General features: G+C 30.5%; 5 protein-coding genes and 2 pseudogenes across 9 annotated transcripts; 2 read left to right on the top strand and 5 right to left on the bottom strand.

Moving 5' to 3' along the window:
• Positions 1–114: 114 nt before the first annotated feature.
• LOC17894881 lies at positions 115–1,245 on the top strand (annotated as a pseudogene).
• A 471-nt stretch (positions 1,246–1,716) lies between these two features.
• LOC17894732 lies at positions 1,717–3,004 on the top strand (annotated as a pseudogene).
• Positions 3,005–3,092: 88 nt separating this feature from the next.
• On the bottom strand, positions 3,093–6,480 carry LOC17894923 (ER membrane protein complex subunit 10). Of its 5 annotated transcripts, none has more exons than XR_002835116.1 (10): positions 6,057–6,480; positions 5,768–5,830; positions 5,583–5,678; positions 5,100–5,147; positions 4,869–4,940; positions 4,038–4,096; positions 3,743–3,833; positions 3,507–3,667; positions 3,368–3,426; positions 3,093–3,289 (listed from the first exon to the last, which is right to left on the bottom strand). XR_002835116.1 is itself a non-coding variant. In XM_023788054.1 (9 exons), exons 1-8 carry the CDS (start codon positions 6,396–6,398, stop codon positions 3,539–3,541), a joined length of 900 nt encoding a protein of 299 aa, XP_023643822.1. In that variant the 5' UTR covers positions 6,399–6,480; the 3' UTR covers positions 3,093–3,329; positions 3,507–3,538. The 5 variants fall into 5 exon arrangements, 3 of the variants coding, with proteins under 3 accessions (XP_023643822.1, XP_023643823.1, XP_023643824.1); XR_002835117.1 differs by having other exon boundaries at positions 3,093–3,283; XM_023788054.1 differs by lacking the exon at positions 3,368–3,426 and having other exon boundaries at positions 3,093–3,329.
• A 1,631-nt stretch (positions 6,481–8,111) lies between these two features.
• On the bottom strand, positions 8,112–9,143 carry LOC17896601 (probable inactive receptor-like protein kinase At1g65250). Its single transcript, XM_023788487.1, has one exon. The coding sequence runs from the start codon at positions 9,141–9,143 to the stop codon at positions 8,112–8,114; it is 1,032 nt and encodes a 343-aa protein (XP_023644255.1).
• Positions 9,144–15,981: 6,838 nt separating this feature from the next.
• LOC17895123 (probable inactive receptor-like protein kinase At1g65250) lies at positions 15,982–17,046 on the bottom strand. Its single transcript, XM_006301260.1, has one exon. It carries the CDS (start codon positions 17,044–17,046, stop codon positions 15,982–15,984), a length of 1,065 nt encoding a protein of 354 aa, XP_006301322.1.
• A 514-nt stretch (positions 17,047–17,560) lies between these two features.
• On the bottom strand, positions 17,561–18,877 carry LOC17894616 (inactive serine/threonine-protein kinase At1g67470). Its single transcript, XM_023788068.1, has 2 exons — positions 18,635–18,877; positions 17,561–18,253 (listed from the first exon to the last, which is right to left on the bottom strand). The coding sequence occupies exons 1-2, from the start codon at positions 18,873–18,875 to the stop codon at positions 17,718–17,720; spliced, it is 777 nt and encodes a 258-aa protein (XP_023643836.1). The 5' UTR covers positions 18,876–18,877; the 3' UTR covers positions 17,561–17,717.
• Positions 18,878–20,219: 1,342 nt separating this feature from the next.
• On the bottom strand, positions 20,220–22,211 carry LOC17894356 (inactive serine/threonine-protein kinase At1g67470). Its single transcript, XM_023788485.1, has 2 exons — positions 22,208–22,211; positions 20,220–20,818 (listed from the first exon to the last, which is right to left on the bottom strand). The coding sequence occupies exons 1-2, from the start codon at positions 22,209–22,211 to the stop codon at positions 20,220–20,222; spliced, it is 603 nt and encodes a 200-aa protein (XP_023644253.1).
• Between the last annotated feature and the right edge of the window lie 2,233 nt (positions 22,212–24,444).

Below are 24,444 nucleotides of genomic sequence, written 5' to 3'. Positions count from 1 at the left end.
GTAAAGTCGTCAAGTCAACAATAAAAATTGAGTACCTTAAAAATCTTATCTAAAGATATTCAATTTTTATGGTCATTTGATTTCGAAGTACTTTTCTTTTGATTTGGTTTCAAGATGGATTGGTGGCAAAGGAGGAAGAGAAATAAGAAGCTACTACTAATGAGAGGGGCAAAGTTGTTAGAAGAGTTGATAAAATGTTGCGATGGCAAATCCAATCCCATAAAATTCTTCTCTGCTGATGAGATTATCAAAGCCACAGACAGTTTCAGCAGGTTTAATCGTCTTTACGAGTTCAACAGTTTCAATGATTTGGTTTTTCTCAATCCTCCTGTCAACTTTGACTGCCAATGGTATTCAGGTAAAAACCAGAGCCAACACAAAATACTCGTCAAGAAACTCTATATATACGGAGATGAAAATATGATATGCAGGGACATAGCTGTATCATCAATGGTGAGTGGTCACAAAAGCTTTTTAAATTTGGTTGGATGTTGTCTCGAGTCTGAAAATCCGGTTATGGTTTAAAGTGATGTTAAGAAACATAACAAATTAGATATAAGTAGAGAGACATGGAAAAGGAGAATGAAGATAGCTGAGGATATCGCCATTGGTTTAGCTTACCTTCACACCGCGTTCCCAAGGCCATTTGTGTATAGGTGTATGCGTCTTGAGAATATCTTTGTGGATGAAGATGGTGTCGCGAAGCTGACTGATTTCTCTCTTTGCGTGTCAATTCCACAAGGAGAAACATTTGTTCAGGTTGATGATAGTCTAGTAGAGTTATATTACTACGCAGACTTTAATAGTTACCCGAAAAGTAGCGTCATTTCGGAGAAAACAGATGTGTTTGCCTTTGGAATTCTGATATTGCAACGCCTTCTTATTGGAAGAGAAGGATCTTGGCAGATTTGGGTAGAAGCCAATAAAAAAGGTTACAGTGAAAGAAATGTTGATGATGACTCTCATCAATTTTGGCTGTCGAAATTTTGGAGGGGAGAACGAAGAATGGAAGAGATCGCAGATCAAGATATGCTAGATAAGATGGTGGCTGATGTTTCAGAAGAAGAGCGTTGTCAAATGAAAGCTTTCCTAATGCTCTCACTGAGATGCGTAGGTCATGAAGGGGAAATTCCAACGATGGTGGAAGTTGCCAAAGAACTAAAGAAGATACAAAAGATCTTTTTAGTAACGACTGCTTCAAGACCTTTCTTCCTCAATGGGTTGAGTTGAGCTGGTTTCAGTTCTTCAGTAAGAGATAGTTACATTAATATTTGTTTGTATCAAGACCTTTAGGGTATATGTATGTGTTGTGGATCTGATCGATCCTTCTGTTTTCATTAATGTTATCAAGAGATATAAATTCATACACATGGTGGCACGGGTCAAAAGTGATCGAAACAACATAAACCCGTGATATTAATATTTATGTTTTTGTTATTTTTTGAAAAGTAATATTTTTTTAGTATTTTTTTATAGTGTAATTAAATTTTGTATTGAATGATTGTCATAAACATTTATTTATTTTTAAGAAAATTAAAGTTTTAAATATTTTTCCACTAATAATGAGAGAGTAAAACCTTACTTTTATATATATGATTAATATATTTGTATCTCTTAGTAAATTTAAATTTAAATATACAGCACAGATTCGATTCTAGTTAATTCTTTAAGATACAACATTCATACCTCTCTCTCTGGTCTTTGAGATGGGTTGGTTTAGGAAGAAGAAGGCAAAATACGATATAGTTTCCAAAAGAGGGGCGATGTTACTAGAAGATCTCATCGAATGCTGCGATGGCAAATCCAATCCAATCAAATCCTTTTCTGCTGATGAGATCTGCAAAGCCACCAATAATTTCAGCGACTCGAATCATATTTCCAAATTATCAAATTCTGACTACAGATGGTATAAAGGTAAAACAAAGAACCATCAAAAAATACTCATCAAGAAACCTGAAGAGGGCTTATATATCTACCGAGAGGGACACTTGTGCCGGGACATATCAGTTTCATCAATGGTTAGTGGTCACAAGAACTTCTTGAAATTGGTTGGATGTTGTCTTGAGTTTGAAGATCCAGTTATGGTTTATCACCGTGTTAAGAAATATTATAGCTTAGATATTAGCGAAGAACCGTGGAGTAGGAGGATGAAGTTAGCAGAAGATATAGTGACTGCTTTAGCTTACCTTCACACTGCGTTCCCAAGGCCTTTTGTACATACGAGTATGTGTCTTGGGAATATCTTTGTTGATGAAGATGGTGTTGTGATGCTGAGTGATTTCTCTTGCTGCGTCTCGATTCCAAAAGGAGAAACATTTGTACAGGTTAAGAAAGTAGTGGGAACTTATAATTACTTGGACGATAAGTACATGAGAAGTGGCGTGGTCTCGGAGGAAACCGATGTATTTGCCATTGGGATGTTTATGATACTAAAGCTTTTAACCGGAAAAGAAAGCTTTTTGGAGTTTTATCTGGAGGGAAAAGATGAAGATAAAGATGATGGTGAAAGTGAAGATTATGGTTCTGATAATGAATATGAAAGTAAGATGAGAAGACGTCTTCAGAAATGGCTGTCGAAATTAAAGGAAGACCGAGTAATGGAAGAGATTGTAGATCCAAAGATGCTAGAAATGATGGGTGGTGTTTCAGAACTAGAGCTTTGTCAAATGAAAGCTTTCCTAACGCTCTCACTGAGATGCACCCGTCATAAAGGGGAAGTTCCAACGATGGTGGAAGTCGCCAAAGAACTAAAGAAGATGCGAAAATATCTTAATAGCGAGGCTTCTTCTTCAGGTTAAGTTTGATCTGATTTCGGAGTTACATTCATGTTTGTTTGTATCAAGACCTTATTAGAAGCTTGTGTCTCTGTGTTGTGGCACTGCTCGATCCTTCTAAATTCATACACATGGTGGCACAGGTCAAAAGTGATCAAAACAAGATATGATGCTTCTCAATGCCTTTGTACTTGAGATGTCACGAAGAGAGTTAACAAAGATGTTATCAAGTTCGAAGATCTTTGATTTCTCATTTGTTGCATACAAAAACAACCAAAGGTTTACATACCAAATGAATATTAAAGATGAAAATTAAAATTAAAACTAAAGGGTCTTTGTTATCAAGTTCGAAGATTTTTGATTTCTCATTTGTTGCATACAAAAACAACCAAAGGTTTACATACCAAATGAATATTAAAGATTAAAATTAACACTAAAGGTTACATAAAACCAAATGATGAAAAGATGGTTTACATGAAGATCTGTTGAATCATCGTTCCCTTTATCAGCTGCAGCTACAACAACATAAGCTAGCAATCAGACTCCAACCCATAACTGTCAAACAAATATGTAGATATTTCCATCATATATACCCGATTCAGTTAATGTCGCCTTACTTAATAAGTTATAACCAAATAGTATAAATCCACAGCTGCGAAGATAGCATAACAAAATACATAAAGACTCCTCGGTTTAAAAATTTTTGTTCATTGTAATTGTGTAGTGGTCTACCTTTGATTGCTATGGGAGAAGTAAAAGTGGAATCATCTTCTCCTGGCAGGTTGTTGCACTTGTGCGCCTCCTGCTTGTCCACCAGTTGGTTCTTCAGCCATGTTTGATGCTTGTGTCACGGCGTTCATCACTACGAGTCCCAGTGGTATCAAATACATCCACTGCGTATCATATGAAATTTACATCAAGATTTGAAACAAAAGGATTCATCAAAAGATCTTTGTTGTATTACTCACATATTTCGCCCAAAATGATCTCTCTGGTGGTGGTTCAACTTCTCCCTCTGGATTCTCACTTCCTAGAATCTCCTCAGTGAATATTGGAGTTCTGCAGAACAGTCAGATCAAGATAAGCTAGGATATTAGTTATTGGACTAAGCGGTGCTGCGGTGGAGGCGAAGATGTCTATTGATATCACTTGACGAACTGACAAAAAGATTTATGGTATCTAGAACACATGCCGAAGATAAATATGCAGGCTCATGCAAAGTTATGCCATTTGATGCAAAAAAAACCACAATAATTGTTCTACCTTGGTGCCTGCTCACTGCTTTTCAGAATTGTGTGCGAGTTAAACGACCATTTTGCTGGCTACACAATATACAAAAAAAGAGAAACATAGATTAGATTGCATGATAATCAAAGCCAGAAGCTCTTACAAAACTGTAACCTTCTTCCACCATAAAAATATAGGGTTTCAGAGTTCAAGTGGCAAGAGATGTAATAGAACCCAAGGTTGGATTCTATCAGAAAATATCACTATTAGGGACGCTTAGAGAGACCAGTAAATCTCCTACTTTGTTTATTAGAGGAAACAGTTAGCTCTAACCACTCCAAAACAAAAGACTATCCTTCCATGGGAGGACATTTACCCTCATATATAGGGCACAAGCAAACAGAAAGGGATTTAAATATGCAGAAAGTCAATTAGAGACACACAAAAAAACTCACAAAACATGGCAGCAGACACCCAACATTCCTCAGTCCAAACCACACCAAAATTCACACAATTATGTAATGTTTACAATGATCCTAAGACCATATTCTCGCATGTCTTATCTTCTTATGGTATTTCCTAAAGAAAGTACATGTCGATCTATCAACATATTATAGAACGCTTATAGATAGTCCACTTCTGCTGCGTAATAGAGAAAGAGGGTGCAATACTGTACTCTAGAATATGACTCAAAATATGTTTATCCCAGAATAACTGACAAACATAAAATTAATGACTTAATTACATCATCTGCATTCATAACCTATCAGTACATCAGAAGCTAGACCAAAGGCAAGAAGGGATAAGTCCATGTCCTATTTATCTCAGTTAGAGTTTAAAATAAAAAGAGAAATTGTGATCACTTACAAGTTTGAACTGTCTAGGATATTGACACGCCCCTGGAGAACCATAACTAACAGCTAAGATGTTGGCACCTTCCTGCAAACGGAGACAGTATAGCAAGTAAACTAACTGAGCAAAACACAGTTTTGAACCATATTCATAGTCCCAACTTTCTCTGTTATTCACAGAGTAGAATTTAAGGTGCAATCAAAACTAAGCTAGCAAACGTTTATATAAAAAAATTAAAGGAATTACCATGTGTATAATGAAATGCTCATCCAAGCCATCCCGTGGTAGACATCTCTGTAACCAAACATGTATATTGTTTAAAACCAAACACATAATCACAAATGCGGGGAAAGAAAAAAAGAAAACAAAATTACAGAACACAGAGATTTTAACAAGTCTAGGTTCTCTTTGATCTGGCATAGAAAAAATATATAGATGTGTTTTACAGAACGCCTAGTCCTTTCATTCCAAACAATTTCTACAAACAAGCTCCCTTATCTTAAAAGAGTAGAGTATTACTAGAATGCTGTAGCCTACTATGAGTTCAATAAGTAAAACTACATGAACTAATCTTCAATCTAACAGCAGCCACATTGGTTACAAAGAGTCTTTTGTACAGAGTAAAAAAGCCTGTAATTTACATTTCCAGACTTCCGAAAGACCAAGGAAAAGTCTTGAAGTACATCGGAAAATAGAAAATCAAACCTAAAAGGTCGACAGTAAACTTACAGCTCTCACTGATGCAATCACATACTCTCTCCCCGGTGGACTGACCACATTAGATGGAAGCCGAATCCGATAAAAGTCATCTCCTTTCAACAGTTTCTACATATAGGTTCCAACAAAAGTATTATATCACTCAATTCCAAGGAAATTAGAGAAAACAGCTGATAACAATAACACTAGAACATTACCTTGAATGCATCTTTCTCTTCATCAGAAAAATCATTCCTTGAAAAACGCAGCTTCGTTAATGTCTGCATCCACACCAGATCAAAGTTAGTTAATTAGTGAATCATTAACAATCTTAATGAGGTTGTTCCTTCAATTTGCTTGTAGCGATCTATAACTCAATTCACTTCAGAGCAAAGCCAATTCACAGAATTTGCAGGTTAAACTAAATAAGATCGAAGTTAGATGCGATCCAAAATCCTAACACCAATGAACTAAATCTCGAACGATGCGATTCAATCATAACGATACCTTTCCGCCATGGCTCCAAGTTTTGAGACGAGCGGAGAAAGTACCAGCGGGGGAGAAATCAGAGTCTCCAAAGGCATGTTCGAGAGTAAATTGGACTTTCGAATCCAAATCGGTAGGATCTGAGTACCTTCTCCGAATAGTAGGAGTCTGTTGCTGCTGCTGCTGTGGCGAAGAAGAAGAAGAAGAAGATGAGGGAGAAGAGGTGTAAGGATCGGTGGAGCGGGGCTTTCCTCCTTCAAGACCAAATTCATCGTCGTCAACGAGGAGCTCGTCTGATTGGAAAGCGATGGATGAAGAGAAGATGAGAAAGGAAAGGAAGAAGAGAAGTGCGAGCTTCGCCATTGTTTCCGGCGATGGAGAGTTTATGTATGTGTAGATCACCAGAGTAGTGGTATCGGAGGAGAAGGGCCGTCGAGTCAATATATCTCGCTCGGGCGATCGAGTTTTGTTTAGAGAGTCTGATAAATCTGAATTTTCAATAGAAAAAAAAAAATTATCTCATTATTTTTAACAAAAATTTGGGACATATTTATGTGTTATAGTTGTTTATTAATGCATATAGAAAATATAAACTAAGAATTTTTTACTTATTTATATAACTGTTGAAAAAATAAATTTCTTTTATTTACATATTCATAAATGTATTCGACCAAAAAGAAAAAAAAAAATCATAAATGTAGTTATTTAACTATCTTTTTAAAAATATTATAAATTTAATTTTTACCAATTGATCCAGCCAAAAATCACAATTACATTCCTTAGATTGAAAAATGGATTTAGCCAAATTCAGGCGGATTCAACTGTTACCATTTAGACGCATTGTTATTTTATTTTATTTTAGTATTTTGTTCAACTAGTACCAGCTTACACTGAACAAAATGGTCTAAGAAAGTTTTGGAGGAAACATTTGATTTTGTAAAAACCATGTCAAGAGCAAGACTAATCCAACATATAAGTGTTATATATGACCAGTTCATATTTGTTTCTCACACTAAATACTAGTAACATGAAGAGAATTACTTTAGACCTAGATGTCTAAATTTTTACTTTTTACTTTCACCACCTACGTACATGTGCAGTGGCTTGACGCATCTTTGTCAATATAACTAGAAACCAAGAGAACTAAACGTGAGATGTGTGAAAACACTCAAAGCATAGAAGTAGGGATGTTATCGTGGACAGATTTTAGTTGGACATAAACGGATTTTCATAAAAATTTAAGTTTATTTAACGTTAGTGTCTGTTATAAGACTTACCAGACATAATTGGTCGAGCCCGTTTACGTCCATTTAATAAACTGGCTTTCACAAATTTAGATGGACAGTCCATTTAACGTCATCATCAATGTAAAAACCAAGACGACATCGTTATTGTCTAAGTCTATAACCTAGTCTCTTCTTCTTCTCAACCATCTTATTTCTTTCAAACTCCTATACTAAAAATGACACCGTTTAAACCAAACACTAAACATAATCTTCCGTAGACGAGATCAATACCATATAAAATATTCATCTAAAACATTAAATACACAAAATGGTTAAAAATCAACATATATGTACATAAATGGGATTTATCGTCTGGCGGGTTTTATTTTAGACGGACATAAACGGACTATAAACTTAAACGGGCATAAATGGACACAGACATAGCAAGATCTTTCCTTAAGAAAAAGGGGGTGTAAGATCCCCCTATAATGTTGCTCAAGAGTATTTGGAAGTATGAGAAACCCTATTTATCTCTTGTTTTCTCCTAGATACTAAATCAAGAAACATGTATAAAATCAACAGCAAAAGGCAATTGGATTTAGACTGATTATCAATTTTTTCGTATCATGAATTTAAAACATAACATAGAAAGATAAAAGAAAAAAAACCTTGACCAGTTTTATCGAGTCATGAAATATATAATCTTCTTTGTCAAACTCCACTGTATTAACTTAAACTTTCCAGATTACAAAAGTTACAAGAGAATCTTTACATCATCCAAAACCTACCACATAAGAAAACACTAGAGATTACACAACATAGTAAGAAACCAGATAGAATGAGAACAGTTTCATGAACCAACAACAGTGGAGAGAGTCATGATTTGGATCTTCTTTAATTCTTTGGCCACTTCCACAGCTGTTGGAACTTCCCCTTTAAAACCAATACTTCTATGTGAGAGCATTAAGAAAGCATTCATTTGACAAAGCTCTAACTCTGAACTATCACAACACATCTCTTCTAGCATCTTTGGATCTGCAATCTCTTTGATTCCTCTCTTTTCCATAAATTTAAACAGCCTAACTTGAAAAGAGTCATCATCATCTTCATACACTTCACTGTTACCTTCTTCTCTTACCCAAATCTTCCAAAATCTGTCTTCTCCGACAAGAAGATGTTGCATCAACATACCAAACGCAAACACATCAGTTTTCTCAGAGACTACATTAGTTTTCAGGTACTCAGATTCCATAGAACCAAATATTGGCATTCCTTCAACATTTACAAATGTTTCCCCTTGCGGGATCGAAACGCATAAAGAGAAATCATTCAACTTAGCTACACCATCTTCATCTAACAAGATTTTCCAAGGACACAAAAACCTATACACAAATGGCCTAGGGAACGCGGTGTGAAGGTAAGCTAAAGCAGTAGCGATATCCTCAGCTATCTTCATCCTCCTTTTCCATGGCTGCTCACTTATCTTGAATTTAGAATGTTTCTTTACACCATCATAAACCAAGAATGGATCTTTAAGCTCAACACAACACCCAACAAGTTTCATGAAGTTTTTATGACCACTCACCATCGATGAAACCGCTGTGTCGCGGCAAAAGGTTTCTTCTTCGTTGGCATGTTTCTTGATGAGTATCATCATCTCATGGTTCTTGGTTTTACCTGAATACCATTCGCTGTAATACTCATCTAGTTCAGAAATACCATTAGACTCCTCATTGAAGTCGTTCGTGGCTTTGATGATCTCGTCAGCAGAGAAGAATTTGATAGGATTGAATTTGCCATCGCAACATTCGATTAGATCTTCTAACAACGTCGCGCCTCTCGCTAATGTTAGCTTCTTATTCCTCTTCCTCCACCAAACCATCTCTAAACACACACCAAGATAATAAGTACTTTGAAAGCAAATGACCACAGAAGATTCAAGACCTTACAAAATGAGTTCTTGTAAACTAAATAAATGTTTTAAGACCTTACAAAATAGATTGTTAACGTACTCAGTTCTTGTTGACTATTCAATACTGACGTCCTTCCTCGTAAAGATAGGCTGCAACAAGGTGGGAGAGAGTTTTGACTTTTCTAAGTGAGTACTCAATACCTGTTGACTTTTTAACACTGGTCGTTCTGGTCGTTGTTGTGCTGCACAGAAAAAAAAAATGTTTTCGATAATGAATCAAGTGAGATACTATTGAGTCTAAACAAGAAAATGAAAAAGAAAAATTGATGCTAGTTTATGTAGTTGTAAGCACACATATAAACTTTCGTATATGAATTCAATTATTTATTTGAATATAATTAATATATATTTATTTAAATACAAATACTTACAACTAATAATAGTAAAATAGTCTTTTCTTTTAATTATGCAACACGCGGATGATTTTCCTGATTTATAAGATATTAGAAGGATTTATAACGGTTTACAAAGTATTTATATATTTAAAAAGTGACAGAAAATAACATTAACTCCTTTTCAATTAATATATATCAACAACGATTTTTTTCCGAAATAACTTAATAGTTTAATCAACTGTAATTTGTTTTTCTATTTCTAATATAATAATTTTTTTAATCTCTGTACAGAATTTATTTTTATGATAGGTTTAGTACTTTAATAGTTTATAATTTTTAAATAATTTAGTATATTCTAAATTGATATGTGTCAACATTTTTTTAATACAATTGACACTTGGATTGATCCATGATGTTACAGTGCTTGTTGTCAGTGAACTTATCATTTGCTAATGATTAACTTTAAAAAGTAAATTAATATAATAAAATTTAAGTCTTCCTCTTCAAATATTTAGCGAGATTTGCACAACTAATTTTTGTATAATATCATTTTCTACAAGTACCTTATCTAGGTGTCCATTTTAAAAAGTACCCTCTTCAATGTATAAAATGACTAAATTACCCTCTTTTATTATAACTCATGATGAAGAAAGGAATATTCTTTTCAACAAAAAGAATATTCCTTCCGAACAATTTCCCGCCAAATTTTCCCGCCAAAAATTTTCGGCAAAAAAATTCCCGCCAAAAATTTCCGACATAAATTTTCCCACCAAAAAATTTTCGACAAAAATTTTCCCGCCAAAATTTTTCCGCAATTCCTTAAAACAACCTTGTAAATATTTTTAAATCCCTAAATAATCTTTTAAAAACCCTTGTAAATCTTTTAAAAGTCATCCAAAACCTTTCAAACTTGAGTAAACCTTTTAAAACTATTGTAAATCATTTTATAACATTTATAAACACTTGTAAATCCCTTTAAACCCCTAATAACCGTGATAAATTATTTAATAAAAACTTTTGTAAACTTCTAAAACCCTTTAAAAACCCTTGTAAATCCTTAAAAACCATTTTAAAGAACTTCTAATACCTTTAAAACTTTTGTAAACCTTTTAAAACTTCTTGTAAATCCCTTAAAACTATTTTTAAATCTTTGTATGCCTTTAAATACGCTTTTAAATCCTTTTAAAAACACTTGTAAATCCTGTTAAAAAACCTTTAAAAATCCTTGTAAATTTTTAAAATCCTTGTAAATTTTTAAAATCCTTTAAAAATCCTTGTAAATCCTTGTAAATCCTTTTAAAACTGTTATAAACTTTTAAAAACCATTGTAAATCATTTAAAACCTTTGTAAGCTTCTAAAACTCTTTAAAAACTATTACAAATCTTTTAAAAACCATTTAAAAAATCTTGTAAATCCCTTTAAAAACCCTTGTAAACCCTTTAAAAGACCCTTTAAAAAATCTTGTAAACCCTTTAAAAAACATTTTGCGTGAAAATTTTTGTGGAAATTTTTTTGGCGGCAAAAGTTTCTCGGAAAAATTTTTGGCGGGAAAATTATTCTCGGAAATTTTTTTGGCGGGTAAGTTTTTGGCGGGAAATTGTTGGGGGGAAATTTTTTGGAAGGAATATTCCTTCCTTTGGGAAAGAATATTCTTTCAAATGGCCATTAAAATTTAAGAGAGGGCATGAAAATGGCAAAAAAGATGGTATTTTTAAAATAGGGTATCATAAAAAGGTTATTGGTATCAATTTCTCAAATATTAACATATTTTTTGTAGGGGTAATTTCAAAAATACCCCTTTTCATATACCTCTTTTTAAAAATACCCCCTTTTCAAACTTCATTAGAAAACCCAATAAAAATGTTGAAATTTATCCAATTATGTGTGTAAGCTTATAAATATATACAGAAATTACCTTTATGTGTGTATAAAAATTTATATACCTTTCATAAATAGCGTAAAAATAAATTATAAAACCTTATAAAAACCGTATAAACCCTTTTAAAAACCTTATAAAACTTATAAAAACGATTTAAAACTATTTAAAACATTTTAAAATATTTGTATCGAATCTCCCAGTAGTAGTTATTATATAGAAGTACTTTATAAACTATATAAAACTTTATAATTTTTTATATTTAAAAAGGGGTATTTTTTAAAAATGATAGATAAAAGAGGTATTTTTAAAAAGGGGTACACCAAAAATGGTATTTTTCAAAAACTCTCTTTTTTGTTTAGTTTAAGTGACTAAAATTTACTATGTATTATTTTAGAATAAATTCCACCTAAAAATTTGTGTCATGCGTAGGATAATAATATTAATGCAATTGATGTAGATCTAGTTAGCAAATATTTAAAGACCAGCTGAGAGTTTTAATTCTATTATTTTATTATAAAATATGGTGTTCAAAACTAGTCATTAACAAGATTATAACACGCATTAAGTATATCGATCATATGTAAAAGTTGACATTTCTCAAATAATGTACTAGGACTGTTTTTTCAAAAAAAAAACATGCTAATTTTTACGTGTTATCTCAATTATATTTTGACATGTATAAAAAATCATTTAGCATGGAAATTAACAAATAATAATGAATAATGAAATTAAGAATATCAACATAGGTTATTAACATTAATGTAATTATATGAGATTTTTATTTATTGTTGTAATATAATATTTTGTAATTAAATCACAAAAAAATAACTTGAAACAAATAATGAGCTTTAAGAATGGATTTTTAAATAACTAAATGAGATTATATATATTAGAAAGGTTTTATACAAGTTCTATTTTATAGTTTTTAATTCATGAAGTAATGTAAAAACACAAATAATTGGAAAATGAGCCTACATGAATGGATTTTAAATTACTTGATGAGAATTGATGAGAATGTTAGAATATTTTTATTTTATCAATTTGAGCTCAATTAAAATTAGTTTGACATTAAGTACAATTGTTAATTCCAATATTTTGGCATATATATTTAGCAAATATTGGAGTTCTAAACAAAGTTATGGATTTTGTTTTATTTTAAAACATATTAGTTATTTTAGTACTATATAGATTTGACATGATGCCAATATAATTTTTTTATTAGAATTTTAAATCTTATCCATGAAAAAGAAGTTGTGCAAGTAATAAACGGTTAAAAAAATAAAATAGATATATAAATTTTATTGCAAATAAAATTTAATTTCTAAGGTTGAAATTCAGTGTGAACTAAAATAATCAAGTTTTGACATGTATCATATTTTTAATTCATTTAGTGTCTATTTTATGTAATATAAAATGGATGTTGAAGTTCAAAATAAATATATATATATATATATATATATATATATAGAAATTTTAAGAAATAGCCTTTTTAGAGTACCTTTTTACTAAAACGGTCTTTCATCAATCAATTTTTAAAAATACCCTTTTATTAATCTGAAACATTAAAAAGTTTATATAATTTATAAGGTACTTCTTATAGTAACTGAAAGACTCTATCCAAATATTTATAAGGATTTAAAAGGTTTTTACAAGTTTTTGAAAAATTATTTATAATATATATATATATATTATTTATATATATATATATATATATATAATTTTACACACATATAAAGGTAATATCAAAATTTTATTTGGTTTTTAATAAAGTTAGAAAGAAGTGATATCTTTGAAAATGTGGCATTGTAGAAGAGATTTATTTGAAATTCCTCCATTAAAATTACATCAGAGATATAACCAAGATTTGAAGTTTACGTTCAACAATTGAGTTCTCGTAAGGTATATGCACAAGTAATGTCATGTTTATGCAAAAGATTAGGAAATGGAAGTTCCTGAGCATTATCAGTTCTAATTATCTACTATATATTGCAATAAAGTATTTATACTTTCAGCAATTCTATGGACCCCAGAATAACATCTAAATGAACTAAATCAAATGGTAATATAGACCTATATATGACAAGTATTTATATAATAAATATAACATAGTGATATTTTTAAATTCCTCCCTTTTTTATGATTTTTCAATTTTTTAAAAATTATATTTTATTATTTTTTATTTCAATTCTAACTAATATACAAATGATTTGATATGATGTATATTGTGATTCATATAAATTCTTTAGCACTCGTTTTGTTCTTTAAATTTTTCATTTTGAAAAAGATAAATGTATCGCCATCTTTGTTTTGTTGTGAATTTATTGCTTGTTTTCACTTTGGATTCTCTTATCTTTTTCGTATATAGTATAGTATTTTTGCAACACTTTTTGCAAAAAAAATAATATTATAGCCCACATTTAGTACTTTTGATGCATTTAATGTTTTGTAAAATAATCAATGCAAAAAAACATTTAATTCCTTTCTCTTATATAAATAAATATTTAATATTAATTTTCAATTTTGAATTTTCTTCTCTCATTTCATCTTTATATGATATATATTTATTATTATTTTATTACATTAAACATATATAATAATAAAAATACAATTATCACATATGTTGCAATTTGAGAAATGCCCCTTTTGGTGTACCCCTTTTTAAAAATACCCCTCTTTTCTATCCATTTTCAAAAATACCCCTTTTCAAATATGAAATATTATAAACTTATATATGGTTGTTAAGGTATATCAAGATCATCATTACTACTGGAAGACTAAATCCAAATATTTATAAGGTTTTAAAAGGTTCTAAACGATATTTATAAGGTTTTTATAAGGTTTTTATAAGGTTTACACAGTTTTATAAGGTTTTTAAATGATTTTTAAAAGGTTTTTAAAAGGTATTTATACAGTATTTATGATATATATATATATATATATATAAATTTACTCACATATAAAGATAATTTGTCTCTATAAATATAAGTTTACATATATGTTTTGATAAATTTCAAATTTTATAGTGACTTTTTGATAAAATTAGAAAGATGAGTATTGTTAAAAAGTGGTATCGGAAAAGGGGTATTTTTGAAATTCCCCCTTATTTTTTTAAAAGTTGGTTGTGTATCCTCATACATTGGTCTTATTGAATGAGATATACTCTTGATTTGCAAATGATTATAAGTTGTTATACGACATATCTATGGAATAATTATTACAAATTTTGTTTGTTTTAGAAATAATATTTATACATGGGTTGTATGGTAGGATGTGTGACGGATTATATGACGAGACGAATTTGAACTTTATAATTCAAAACTACCCTTTTTCATATACCTCTTTTTTAAAATACCCCATTTTCAAACTTTACCCGAGAAGGACAAGTGCGCTAGTGGTTCGAGCCCAATCCCTCTCAAAGGAGACGTATAATTTGTAACGATGTAAAAAACAAAAACCTTATAAACCCTTTTAAAAACGATTTAAAACCATTTAAATCGTTTTAAAATATATGTATCGAATCTCCCAGTATTAGTTTTTAAATAAAAGTACCTTATAAACTATATAAAACTTTATAATTCTTAGTATTTAAATAGGGGTATTTTTCAAAATAGATAGATAAAAGATGTAATTTTAATAAGAGTAGAGCAAAAAGAGTATTTCTCAAAAATTCTGAAATTTCGCTATACTATTTTTTAACAATACAAATGTAAAACAAGTTGAATCAAACTGAAAAAATTAAGTTTGATACTTGTAGAGATCTGCAATTTCTATATTTTGGCTCGATCCCACATTTATGGTGGTTATTCTCTCTATGAAATGTAAAATATCATAAACTTTAATTAGACCATCAACTTTATTCGTATCTCATCATCAGTTTCCTGAAACTAAACTTGAGAAAATTCATCAAACTCTAGTCTCGTATAGTTTATTTACTATTTTGACTTACGAATGGCAAGAAGCAACCATACGAGAAAGAAGTAGAATTCAAGTGACATTTCAAAACTTGGACAAGTCAATTATGTTGTACAGCTTTAGTCCTTTAGACATAACATCCTATATACCAAATCTCTGATCGGACCATGTTATATAATCTAGTGCATTATTATTGCAGTAAATTCATGATCTTCTATAGTCTCCCACACGTATCTTCTACAAGTGTTACACTTCAAGTGTTACAGTTCAAGTATGGTCTCTGGAAGAGGCATGAACCGTTAAAAGAATGTTTGATGAGATAGAAACTCGAATTCACCCAACAGTCATATATATAGCACAGTTCTTCTACATTCAGATATGATTCTCTCCATGGAGTTCTATACATACAAGTAGATATGCATATTATACGATGATGACACTACTCATAAAATCTCATAAAATCATACATACACAAAGAACTAAGGTAAGATCTCATAAAATCTCTTGATGACACTACTCAAAACATATGGGTCGAGCAAATCGAAAAGGCCAAAACATACATACACAAAGCACTAAGGTAAGATCTAACAAACAAGAATCTAAAAGCTTAATAGTGAAGAATCAGGCAGTATTAAGAGATCGTTGGATCTTTTTTAGTTCTTTGGCGACTTCCACCATCGTTGGAATTTCTCCTTTATGACCGACGCATCTTAGTGAGAGCATTAGGAAAGCTTTCATTTGGAAAAGCTCTTCTTCTGAAATTTCACCCATCTTTTCTATCATTTCTTGATCTGCGAACTCATGATCCATTCTTTTCTCTTCCACCCCAAATTTCGACAGCCAAAATTGATGCGACTCATCATCAACATTCCTTTCATTGTAACCATTTTCATTGACTTTTTCCCATATCTCCCAAGATCTTTCTCTTCCAATTAAAAGGCTTTGCATAAAAAAACCGAAGGCAAAAACATCTGTTTTCTCCGAGACAACGCCACTTTTCCGGTGATCATACTCCACGTAACCATAGAATCCCAACATCGGAGTATCATCAACCTGTACAGATGTTTCTCCTTGTGGAATTGAGACACAGTAAGAGAAATCAGTTAACTTCGCGGTACCATCTTCATCCACAAAGATATTCAAAAGACTCATACACCTATGCACAAAGGGCATAGGGAAGGCAGTGTGAAGGTAAGCTACAGCAATGGCGATATCCTCTGCTGTCTTCATTCTCCTTTTCCAAGACTGTGAACTTAAATCTAATTTGCTATGTTTCTTTACATCATCATAAACAATGACTGGATCTTTAAACTCAAGACAACATCCAACTAATTTCATAAAGTTCTTGTGACCACTCACCATTGATGATACTGCTATGTCCCGACAAATAATCTTTTCATCTCCGTATCTATAGATTTTCTTGACGCGTATTTTGCTGTGGTTCTCGTTCTTACCTGAATACCATTCGGTCCAATAGTTATTACCACCAGATAAGCCGATAATGCGATTAGAGTCGCGGAAACTGTTGGTTGCTTTGAGGATCTCCTCAGCAGAAAAGAATTTAATGGGATTTGATTTGCCATTGCAACATTCTATCAGCTCTTCTAACAACTTCGCCCCTCTCTCGTTCGCTACTATCTCGGATTTTGTTGGCTTCTTGTTCTTCGTCTTCCTTAGCCAACTCATCTCAAAACGTATACTAGAAAAGGGAGAAAAAAACTTTACCATTAAAATCAAATGAACATAGGAAAGACTGTTTTGAAAATGAAATGAGATATTTAGATTAGATTTTTAAGGTACTCGGTTCTTGTTGATCATGTTGGAAAAGACATTGAAAAATACTTGGTTTACCCACTGTTCTTTACCCCCTCTTAATTAGCCAATAAAAATATAACAATATGCCATATCATTAAAAAATAAAATTAAAAATAAAATAACAAAATAAAGCAAATTAAAGAAACAATTTCTATAGGATTTTTATTAAGGAAATATATTTGGGTTTGGGTTTATAAATTAGAAGTTAGAGTTAGATTGTATGATTAAACAAAATTATATTTCGGTTTGGGTTGAGAAATTAGTAGTTAGGGCAGATGCATTGGCGTATGCAGCCAGCGTCCTTCCCCCTATTTTTATTTTAAAAAAAAAAACAAAACAGAAAAGGACGTCAGTTAAAACGGGAGCTTCCACACAAGTGTTTATTATACAAAGATAAAACTTTTATTATACAAAAACACTCTCGAGAGAATACAAAAAACTCTTAAGATTTTACACACTCGAGCTTATGATGAACACTCCTCACCAAGCTTGGTATTCATAGTACATGACTCAAGGAATAGGAGGAGAAGAAGAGTCATTAGTTATGAAGAGAATTTTTGTATCTTCTTTAGTTCTTTGGCTACTTCCACCATCGTTGGAATAATTCCTCTTTTACAACCAATGCATCTCAGTGAGAGCATTTTGAAAGCTTTCATTTGAGAAAGCTCATTTTTTGAAATTTCGCCCATCTTTTCAAGCATTTCTAGATCTGCGAACTCATCCATTCTTCGCTCTGCCATGGATTTGAACCGTCTAAAATAAGACAGATTAGCCGGCCTCAACATGGTTGCAGAGTCATCATCATCATCCCCTTCACCATAAAATTCTCCTTCTTCTTCACTTTCAGTTTCTTCTGAAAATTGTCTTCTCTGATCATTGATCTCGGACATGGCTGCAGAGCGATAAGAGTTATTATCATCATCATCTTCTCCTCCTTTTTCTCCCATTAGAAACTTTAGCATTAACATTCCAATGGCAAACACATCTGTTTCCTCCGAGACAACACCATTTCTCAAATAATTTTCGTCAATGTAACCAGTTGCTCCCGCCAAATTGTCAACCTTGACAAATGTTTCTCCTTGTGGAATTGAGACGCAGTAAGAGAAATCATTAAGCTTAGCAACCCCATCTTCATCCAATAAGATATTCCTAATACTATGACACCTATATACGAAGGGCCTTGGGAAGGCAGTGTGAAGGTAAGCTAAAGCAGTGGCGATATCTTCTGATATCTTCATTCTCCTATTCCAAGGCTGCTCACTTATATCTAGTTTGTAATGTTTCTTAAGACCATCATAAATCATGACAGGATATTCAGACTCGAGACAACATCCAACCAATTTCAAAAAGTTATTGTGACCACTCACCATCGATGATATTGCTATGTCCCGGCTAAAGGTTCCATCCCCATATCTATATAATTTCTTGACAAGTATTTTGGGGTGGCTCTCGTTCTTACCTGAATACCATTCGGTCCAGTGGTAGCATCCATAACCAGCTAATCTGGAAATATAATTAGACTCGCTGAAACTGTTGGTTACTTTGAGGATCTGATCAGCAGAGAAGAAGTTGATGGGATTGGATTTGCCATCGCAACATTCTATGAGCTCTTCTAACAACTTCGCCCCTCTCTCGTTCGCTAATATCACGGGTTTTGTTGGCTTCCGCTTCTTCTTCTTCTTATTCCTCAGCCAACCCATCTCAAAACAAAAACCAGAAAAAGAAAAAAAAGAAAAGAAAAAGTACTTTACATTAAAATCAAATGAACTAGAGAATTCAAGAACTCACAATGAGTTGAAAACGAAATAAGATATTTAGATTATAATTTTGTGGTACTCAATTCTTGTTGACTTGAGGACTAGCTTGGACAATTCTAAGTCCCCCCCCACTTCTGCGTCAAATATAATTGCAAGAAATAAGTGCATAATAACGACTAGTTTTGCAAACGAAAGAGATTCCAGGACTTTTCTAAATCTTGCATGAAATATAGAATATTCTCTGTAAAAAAATTAATAAATTCATCTAATTATATACGTTCTTCTATTAATAACAAATCATATATATCCCATCATGCTCTTATATTAATTTGACGCTCAAGCTAGACTCTCCTATACTATTTTGACTTAGAAGTAGAAAATAATCATTGCATGTTTGCTAGGTTTGGTTTTCTTACCACCAAACCTGTCCAATTCAACTGACATTTCAAAAACTTGGACAAGTCATCAATTCCTCTTGTTGCATCGCTTAAAACATAACGTAATATGCTATGCTAAACACAAATCTCTGATCAGGCCACCCGTATTTAGAAGCGTACCATACCACAGTGTTCTCGACAAGAGTTATTGTCTCTTGAAGTGGCTTAATGATTTTGATAGCTGTATTATATATAACATACATGTTTCACATGAATGTCACCGTAAAACGAATGTTTGGTGCGATAGAAACCCGAATTCACAAAACAGTCGTATAGAGTTCACATATCTACATTTATGAACCCAACTCAGTTGTATCCCATTCAACATAATTCTCTCAGTGATACACACAAGTAGATATGCATTATATCTAATAAAATCTCTTGATGATACTAATGAAAACAGATGGATCGATCAAACCAAAAGGCCAATACATACAAACGTACAAAAGTAAAAGAAAAGCTTTGGGGGCTTAATAATGTCTTTATTACAAACAAGAAACAAAGTTATTGTCAGCACATTCTTTGCTTTTTTCTGAGGAAACGAAACCAGCTCATCATAAACCATTGAAACATTTCGTGAAATACCTGAAGGCAGGCGATACACGTGAGCAATGCCTTTGTGGGAGAGGTAACGTTGTATTTATAAAAAAATGAAACTTCATAATGTCTTGAAATACAAACAAGAATCGAAGTTATTTGCAGCACAATCTTTTCTGAAAATACGAAACAAGCTCAATTAAACACATTGACGCGTTATGTGACATACCTGACCACACAATACTTGATAGCAAAATGCCTTTTGTGTTTTTAAATCTGGTTTGATGACAACTTAGGAAGAGGAAGAAACGTGTTAAGGAGAGTTGAATTGGGTGGTTTCACCTATAGGAGAAGAAGAGATCTTTTGTATCTTCTTTAGTTCTTTGGCAACTTCCACCATCGTTGGAATTTCCCCTTTATGACCGACGCATCTCAGTGAGAGCATTTTGAAAGCTTTCATTTGAGAAACCTCTTCTTCTGAAATATCACTCATCTTTTCTAGCATTTCTGGATCTGCAATCTCTTCCGTTCTTCGGTCTTCAATGAATTTGAACAGCCTAAAAAAAGACGGTTTATCCGTCCTCAACATGGTTGCAGCGTCATCATCATCATCATCCCCTTCATCTGAAAATTGTCTTCTCTGATCATTGATCTCCCACATGGCTTCAGAGTGACAAGAGTTATTATCATCATCATCCCCTTCACAGTCAGCTTCCCCTTCTTTTTTATCATCCTCATAACATTTCCATAACATTTCACCCATCAGAAGCCTTAGCATCAATATTCCAAAGGCAAACACATCCGTTTCCTCCGAGACAACCAGATTTCGAATGTATTTCTCGTCAATGTAACCAATTGTTCCCGCTAAATTGTCAACCTTGACAAATGTTTCTCCTCGTGGAATTGAGACACCTAAATGTATTTTTATAAATGTATAAATGTATTTTCCAAGCTAAACACCTAAAGAAGTTCTCGTTTTGTACCAAATCTGGTGTTGTACAAAGTGGGTTTATAAACATAAATAGTACTAATCATGCTACAACACGGATATGATTTAATATATTTTACATTTTAAAACAAAGTTTTGATATGTTATATTAGTTTATACATCATGATTTTATATATATTTATAGTTATTCTCGTAGTATGTTATAAGGATCATAACTTATTCTATCATATAACACATTATAGTTAAACTAGTTTAGTACCCGTCCGATGGACGGGTTATCTTTATTTTAAATTAAATGAAAATAAAAATTTATTATAATTTATAAGAAAATAATTTCCATATCCTTTTTCTGAAAAAATAAGAGAAATTATTTTTATTTGGAAAGAGGTTTTATTTGGTTTGAAGTATCAAATATATGTGCATATATATATATCTTAAAATTCATTATTAAATGTTAATTATAAAAATCTAGTAATGTCAAACTGACAATCACCAAAACATTTGGGAGCTATTCACCATTATTCATAATATTTTAAAAATATTTTGAAAAATCTTAATTTAGCAATTATCCTCTAAAACATTATTATACCATTTTGTAAAAATTGTTATTTCTTAACTTTCAGTTTTTCAAAAAATCATTCTCAGACTATGAAAATTAATTGATTATTATTTTGTAAAGTTCTTTCAAATTAACATCAACCTAAAATATGATGTTAAATACAAATATAGTCATTTGTAAATAAGTTCATATAAACAACGCAAATAAACATAAAGATTCAAAAATAAATTATAGCGTTGAGGAAAACATTAAAAAATCATTCAAATACGCATTATAAAAAATTATATATTTTTTTAAAAAATATTTTAAAATTACTATATTTCGAATTATATTGAACTTTTGTTATATTTAATTTAAGCTTAAAATATTATTTTCGAAAATCTTTTATTCACCCTTATGTTTTAGACAATGAAATTGCTCAATGACATAATACATTCATACATAAATTAAAAATTAAACAAATATAACATATTATAAAATAAAAATCATGAATAAAAATATTTATTTAGTTAAGCTCAAAATCTATTTTATTTGTAAAATGTAAATCTTAATTCTCGTTTATGAACCCAAACTGATAAATAACCTTGTTTAATTGTAAAACCTAAATCTCACTCCTCTTTTATAAACCCAAACCGATAAATAATCTCGTTTTATTATAATCTAAACTATAATGCGCATTTATAAACTCAAACCAGCATATAACCCTTATAATTGTAAAACCTAGAACTGGCAAAACCAAAAATTAGATTAATAGTTGAAAGAGATTTTATGAGAAATGCCTCTTTTGATGTACCCATTTTTAAACATACCAATTTTCTTGCCATTTTTAAAAATACCCCTTTTAAATATGAAAAATTGTAAACTTTTTTATAGTTTATAAAGGTACATCTAGATCATATATCATTACTACTGGGAGACTCAATACAAATATTTATAAAGTTTTAAAAGTAACTAAACGGCATTTATAAGACATTTATAAGGTTTTTATAAGGTTTACAAAGTTTTTATATGGTTTTTAAATAATTTTAAAAGGTTTTTAAAAGGTATTTATACGCTATTTATGAAATATTTATATATATAAATTTACACACATATCAAGATTATTTGTGTCTATATATATGAGCTTACACATATTTTTTTAATAAATATCAATTTTTTAAGTTTTTAATTTATCAAAAATACCATTTTTCTAGTACCACTTTTTAAAAATACCACTATTTCAAACTTTATCAAAAAATCACTAAAAATGTTGAAATTTCTCCAAATATGTGTGTAAACTTATAAATATACACACAAATTACCTTTATATATGTATGAATTTTTATATATCTTTCACAGATAGCGTAAAATAACTTATAAATACCTTTTAAAAACTTTTTAAAAACCTTGTAAACCGTTTCAAAAAACCATTTAAATACCTTATAAAACGATTTAAAACCTTTTAAAACATTAGAAAATATTTGTATCAAATTTATATAATTCTTTATAATATTTATTTTATATATTTCCTTTTAATATTTATATGAAAACATTATTTAATTATTTAATGAAAATATTATATAATTCTTTATAATATTTATTTTATATATTTCCTTTTTCGATAAGGTTAATAATATTTCTATTTTATCTAAATATTAACAAAATTAAAATTGACATGTGTCAACATCTTATTGTTTATAATTGACATGTGTCACGATCTTGTTAATGGCTGACTTTGAAAACCAAGGTTTATATAATAAGATATTATAAATAGTGAAACTTTTAAATGTTCAATATAAATATTTAAGCTTATAATATTGACAATGTTCAATATTATAAATATTTATCTATACTATTAATTGGGAAGGACAACTTGAAGCCAAACACCCCCAATTTTTTTTTAAAAAAATTTCATGAAAATAAAACAAGTTGCCAAACAGAATTAATGACAGCAAAAAAAAAAACAAAAACAAAAACAAAAACAATATATATTTATGGAAATCATAATAATATTTTACTATAAAAAGTGGACAATTAAATTCAAAATTAAATATATGTAAACATATCTATTTAGAATATACATAAACATATTTAGTATTAATTTAATATTTTAATATAATTTCGAAAGTAATAATTTATATAAAATGAAATCTAATAAAACAAAACATCATATATCTAAAAAAACAAAGATAACATTTTTTTAGAAAAATAAAAAGATAAAAAAATATGTTAGGATATGAAATAATCAACTAATCAAATTCTACATAATATATATACATAACTGATCATATCATCAAATTTTAAAAAATTATATAATTTTAAAATATAAATAAAATATAAATAAATCAATAATTAAATATTTGTTTGCTAAAATAATGCGAATAAACATTCTAGATCAAATAAATTTCTTATTTTCACATAAAAAATATTCATATTCAAAAATCAATCTAGCAATTATAGCACAAATGATATCTACAAAATTTATCATTAATTCAATTAGGGAAAATACGGATACAAAAAGGGAACATGTAATTCAAAAATAAATTATCTAAACTATTTCTTATAAAAAAGGACAATATAAAAAATTTAAAAACTTAAATTCAAATTCAAATTTCAAATATCAAGTGACGGGTATGATACAAAAATATGAAATTTAAATAGAAAAAGTAAGTTTTAAATTACTTAAATATTTCAAATATCGGGACAAGAAATAACGGATACGGAAAGAGAACGAGTAATTTAATTAGTTAACTACAAGCTATATAATGTTTTTAAAAAATATGTAAATGATGTCATTTGTATAAAAAATGTATGATCTTATCTTAGAGAGAAAGAACGGAAACAAAAAGGGAATGGGTAATTCAAAAAAAAATTATCTAAACTATTTCTCATAAAAAACAAACCGAAATAAAAAATTTGTATTACTTAAATTCAATTTTAACTTTCAAATATCAGATGACGGGTATGATACAAGAATATGAAAATTTTTAATAGCAAAAGTAAGTTTCAAATTACTTAAATATTTTAAATATCGGGACAAGAAATAACGGA

This window comes from Capsella rubella, unplaced genomic scaffold (genome assembly GCF_000375325.1).
Source record: "Capsella rubella cultivar Monte Gargano unplaced genomic scaffold, Caprub1_0 scaffold_2, whole genome shotgun sequence".
NCBI lineage: Eukaryota > Viridiplantae > Streptophyta > Magnoliopsida > Brassicales > Brassicaceae > Capsella > Capsella rubella.
The sequence above is the reverse complement of the archived record's forward strand: the minus strand, read 5'-3'. Positions and strand labels throughout refer to the sequence as shown.

Coding starts and splice junctions, on each gene's coding strand:
- LOC17894923 (XM_023788054.1), bottom strand. CDS start 6,398: ATGGCGAAGCTCGCACTTCTCTTCTTCCTTTCCTTTCTCATCTTCTCT. Junction 3,834..4,037: donor AGCAGTGAGCAGGCACCAAG/GTAGAACAATTA, acceptor ACTGTTCTGCAG/AACTCCAATATTCACTGAGG. Junction 3,668..3,742: donor GATCATTTTGGGCGAAATAT/GTGAGTAATACA, acceptor TATGATACGCAG/TGGATGTATTTGATACCACT.
- LOC17896601 (XM_023788487.1), bottom strand. CDS start 9,143: ATGGTTTGGTGGAGGAAGAGGAATAAGAAGCTAACATTAGCGAGAGGC.
- LOC17895123 (XM_006301260.1), bottom strand. CDS start 17,046: ATGAGTTGGCTAAGGAAGACGAAGAACAAGAAGCCAACAAAATCCGAG.
- LOC17894616 (XM_023788068.1), bottom strand. CDS start 18,875: ATGGGTTGGCTGAGGAATAAGAAGAAGAAGAAGCGGAAGCCAACAAAA. Junction 18,254..18,634: donor CTGGACCGAATGGTATTCAG/GTAAGAACGAGA, acceptor CAATTCCACAAG/GAGAAACATTTGTCAAGGTT.